General features: G+C 36.9%; 1 protein-coding gene across 1 annotated transcript; it reads left to right on the top strand.

The window, feature by feature from the left end:
* The first annotated feature begins 593 nt into the window (after positions 1-593).
* Positions 594-5324, top strand: LOC121180755 (ATP synthase membrane subunit K, mitochondrial-like). Its single transcript, XM_041036393.1, has 4 exons — positions 594-631; positions 729-799; positions 4881-4973; positions 5100-5324. Exons 2-4 carry the CDS (start codon positions 731-733, stop codon positions 5193-5195), a joined length of 258 nt encoding a protein of 85 aa, XP_040892327.1. The 5' UTR covers positions 594-631; positions 729-730; the 3' UTR covers positions 5196-5324.

Genomic DNA, 5324 nt, shown 5'->3' with positions numbered 1-5324 from the left:
CTAAATGGATGTACTGATTTATTGATTCCAATACTGATATTGATAGTAATAGTAGTCAAACAGAAACTTGGCTGAACACAGGAACAACAGATTTCTTGATGACATTAACTATAAATAATCAAATCAATGAACAAACTACTTAAAATGGACAAGAAAGCTTAGTGAGTTTTACAGGAACACAATCTGCTGTAAATTATCATGTAATGAGAAAAATAACATCAACCCTTGGAAACATGGCTAAAACAAGTTTTATAAATCTGCTCTCTCTCTTAAAATAAATGAAATAAGCCAAAATTGCCAACAAATTAAAACGGATCAAACTAATGTTGGCCCTAATTGCTGACCCCTGCATTCATGGTTGTGTAAAAATTTGTTTTCCTCTTGTGCACAGGTGAACCCGCCCTGTCATTCACTTTAATCTGGCGCCCTCTTGTGGATAGACGAACAAACGACCGGCATGGACAGAGAACTGCGGTTTGTGTAACTACCAACAAGTCCCACCCACCAGGCCACAGCCTATTGGTCAGCGCTCTGTACAGAAACACCTGATTGGTCAGAACGCGCTAGCCGTCAGAACACATTGTACACACGACATTATTGTGTAAGTACCCTGGCCTTCCTCCAGCCGACGGTAAGTACAGGTCTAAATGTTCATTGAAATGAATCCTGTGACCGTGTGGGCCGGGAAGAACAGTGTAACGTGACATTCACATTCAAACTGTGTCCAGAAATGCCGACGTCTCCCGTTAAAACGCGGATCCCCCTCACCAGCTTCGGTCATCTCATAACAGAGGTGAAGGTAAGATCGGGATTTGACTTGTCCAGTCTGCAGGGCTGAGGTGAAATGAAACATGCATTGATAAAAAAAAGAAAAAGAGATTGACTTATCAATAGACTTTTTTTTCCGCATTTCCTTGTTTTAGGCCTTTGTAACATTCTACATATATGTTTGTGTTTTGACTGTTAAGACAGAACAAGCCCTTGAAAGCAGTAATGGAAAGTAACTAAGTACATTTACTCAAGTGCTGCACTACAATTCTGATGTACCTGTTCTTGAGTATTTCTTCTTTATGCAAATCTATACTTCAGTTTCGTCACATAAATATTACACTTAGTACAACACTACATTAATGTAACACAAGCAAAACATGATCAACTGACAAAATATAATTCAGTGTTATGGAGTGAACTGCCAAGCAGAAGCGTATAAAGTTAAATCAAAGTCAGCTCCACCTCAACCGATTACAACTGTAAAATAATGTGTATGCATCGGTGCATTGGTTAAAAATGCTATAATAACTTGGTTCAGTCATTTATAGGACCACATTTAAGGGGGAATATTGTACTTATTACTCCTTTACATTTATTTGATTGCTTCTTTGTAGATTAACATTTTCTGTAATGCAAACACTGCAATAATTTTCAAGTAATTCATTTGTATTATTGAGTCCTAAGTCTGATTTTCTGAAAACAAGTGAGATCATTTGTAGTGATTCATTTCTACCCATTTCTAAAAAGCTGTTTTTTAGAAATTTGATCTCCATTTATTTCATGAGTTAAACACAATATGATCATCATATAGAATAGTTTAAATGAACTCCACTGGGATCAGCTAACATTAAAATGCTGCACACTCATTCATGCATAGATGTTTAAAAATTCAGTAATATGCCAAAACACTATTTCTAGAAGGGAAATTCAAAGTCAGGAAACAAATAAACTATTTAAAAGAATAAATGCAAGAAAAAAGAAATTAAGGACACCCAGAATCTATAGGCTAATGGCTTCGTTATATACAATGGTAGACCATATCTAAGACCTGTGATAGATTCGCAAATATATATGTGCACAAGTATGGAAATCAATGAAAAAGTCATTTTAAAGAAAATAGATTTGTGCTAAGGATGATTTTATTTATATATTTATTTATTTTCATGACACCATCAGTGTATTTAATATTTGCTGAAATATAATTATGAAACCTGCAGTTTTTATTTTGGCCACTTGGGGGCAGCAGAAACAAACAGTAAATATTGACAGCCAGTAGATCATCATCTTCTAAGTTGGCAAAGAGCTCCTTATTTACACATCCAGCAATAGGATCATTCTTTTGGTGGTTCTGACCACCTGATAAATGTAAGTTCAATATTCACATTCACACTTTTAGCGAGTGAGATTTGTGCTAAACTGGAAGTGTTTTCAAAAAGTATTTACAGTTTTACAAAGGAAAAGACTTAAATGCTGAACACTAACTGCTTGTTTTTGACAGATCTATGTCTGGTTAACAGCTTGACGCCTGTTAAAGAGCAGCACATGAGAACGGTGAGAGTGAACCAGAACAGTAAAGTTTTGGGCCAGACAGCTAAAACAATGAACTGAAACTCACAGCAGGCCTCAGTAAAGCTTAGGGAATCTGCTGATTCAGATAATTCTCTGTAGGTTCATCAGCATTACAGAAATAGTGGTTACAACTGCTTTAATTTCCCCACTGTGGGACTAGTAAAGCTGAAGGTGTATCTTACTGTAAAGTTACAAAAGTGCATTAAAGAAAAAGAGAGACGGAAAAGATGTGAAGTGTCAAGCAACTTTTTGTTTTTTTTAAACTTTTCCTTTAAGAGCATTCATTGTTGGCAATTTTGTAGCTTTTACATCCATTTGTAACCTCGTTTGAAGGGAATAAATGAGTTTTCATTTAATTATGACGCAGTATGGTTCTCCTTTTGATCCCCTTTTGGTTTTATGTATCCTTCCAATGGATATGAAATTATTCTGCAGGAAGTATACCTTAGATTAGAGCTATTAATGTCATCCCAAAAATGAACAAAGACGCATCACTTTCCGTCAAGTATAGCAGAGTTTTTTCATTTATTATTTTTATTTTTTCTGAGCATTACTAAAAAAAGAAGACCTGGGGTTTTTAGGATAATATGTGAACAATACATATTTATTACTATTTCAAATCTTGTGGGTAAATCTTAAGTCTTACTTTTACCTCATTCAGTGATCTCATCTATCAAATCACTCCACCATAGTGACAGGCGTAGTAGTTAGAGTAACACAGGCTTTTAAAATGCTCATTATGACATTTTGAGCTTCTGATATCCGCTTCATCTAAAAGAAAGCGGTCATTGTAGAGTATCCAAGGCATCCAGATAGTCAGGTACTAGTTTCTAGTTATTTAGAATTAAGAAGTGCTATTGAGCAAGACACTGTCAGCTGCACAGATGAGTCAAAGTCACAATGTCACGTCAGTGCCAGCCTGTGTTCTTGTAGCTTCTGTAACTCGGTACAGTAGGTTCGATGGAGATGAGATGCGGATGAATTCAGGCGGCAGCAGCAGGAGGCAGTGACAAAAAGCTTAGGGACAGTTTCCAACAGCCTTGACATCCTGTACAGGAAGTCACAGAAACACAAGCCTTGTTAGAGCAGATCCCTTTTAAATAAAATGAATCTGTTAAGCTTCTGCTCAGTCTCCAATAACGGTTGTTGTTTTGTTTTGTTTTGGTTTGTTTTGGTTTGTTTTGTTTTGGTTTTTTTTCTTTTTTGCAGTTGTCCTTCTACATGACAGGTTAGCTCATAAAAATATAGATGGGGTAGACATCTCATGTAAAGCAGTCATCAAACTTCATTGCTGGATCTGTACCTATCAAACTACATGAATAGTTGAAAATATTAACAAGCAGTCAGAATGCTCAGGGAGAGGAAAACAAGAACAAGATAATAACAAAATCTGTCAGAAAGGCAGATTTATTTTAGCCAAGCAAGCTGTTTCCTTCTGTTTCCGGTCTCCCAGTGGTGGCTTTACATTTCATGTACACGCAAGAGTATTATCGTTTCATCTAACTCTCGGTATGAAAGTGAAACAGTGTATTTCACAAAATGTAAAATCATTCGTTTCTTTATATCTGATCTCCCTTCGAAAAAACCAACCACGGAAAAGACATGAGCATCATTTTTCAGCTTTCAGTGTCACAAAAATAAGTAAAATTTCCTATCAGCAGTTAGGAAAACAGCCCAGCTTTGATGGATGTCTGTGGCAGCTGGAGAATTAAGATATTTTGTTAATAACCTCGGCATATGCTTTAAAGGAAAAACTTCAAAAATCTTCAACCAAAGGGAATCACAGCTTTAAGCTTTTATCACAGAGAAATGCTGTGGAGAACGAGGAGAATGGGGGCTCTGTGTTCTGCCAGCAGGTCAGAGTGATTAGCTGGAGTTCTGGATGACGAATGATTCAGTTAAATCTAATTCAGAGGGTGTGTTGAACGTGACTTGCATGATCATAAATCCACTTTGTTGTTCCTGCCCTGCCTCGTCATGCCAGTCAGCAGACTGCAAGTTTCAACATGCAAATGTATTCAACCTTTTTGCTTTTTGTGTTTGGGACTCAACTGTCACTGACACTTTCTTGTCACACATTTTTTACATGTGGTTTGCATTTAGTGGTTTTGTGTGGCACTTTCATCAAAAAGGCAGAGAGTCGGCCCTCACCGAGGTCATAAGTAGCCTCACTAGGGCTAAGTTTGAAATGTTTCATATTAATGTTGGATATAGAGATTAAATGTTATCATGATTTAATGTGATGGTTTCACATTCATTTTGACAGCAAAGTGTGTGTTACACATATTTGATATGGGCTGGGTTTATGGTTTTGTGGTCAATTGTTTCTTCTTTCATTTTTTTTCTGGACTTTGTATTTTGTTTTGTTTTATTTTAGTTTACTTCTGGTGAAATGTGTGTTATAAATTACGTGACTTTGTTTGTAATTCCCTGAAAAGGTGTTTGACATATAATGGAAAAATGTGTGGAAAAAATATCGAGAAGTGTGACCGCAGTGCTTCCCCTTATTGTGTGGGTGTTTTTTTTTGTGTGTATTTCAGAGACAGCTGTTTGGTATTGAGGCACCAGCTTCTGTGGAACTGACTGGTTGGAGGAAATACTTTAACAGCTACACTCTGCAGGGGCGTCGAAATGTACCTAAACACACACACACACACGAATATGTACACTCAAAGGCTGCATTAAATGTCAACTTTCATGAAGTTTTTACACATTAAGTCCTCTCAATCAGAAATATGTCCCTCTCTGCTCTCTTCCAGTGTGTCTTGGCTACCTATGGAATCTTGGTTGTGACTGCAGCTGCCTACTTCATGCACAGGCAAAACAAAGAAGAAACGTCCACCTCCACGGCCTGAAAGATCAGAAATCTCAAAGTGGACATTATGTATGATGTGAAGAAACAGAAGGAAATGATGTGACACGACCTCTGTGTACTGTTGTACCGTTTGTTAATAAAGACTATGTAAATGCTGGTTACCATAACA

The sequence above is a fragment of the Toxotes jaculatrix genome, chromosome 4 (genome assembly GCF_017976425.1).
Source record: "Toxotes jaculatrix isolate fToxJac2 chromosome 4, fToxJac2.pri, whole genome shotgun sequence".
Classification (NCBI taxonomy): Eukaryota; Metazoa; Chordata; class Actinopteri; family Toxotidae; genus Toxotes; species Toxotes jaculatrix.
This window is presented reverse-complemented; position numbering and strand designations above follow the sequence as displayed.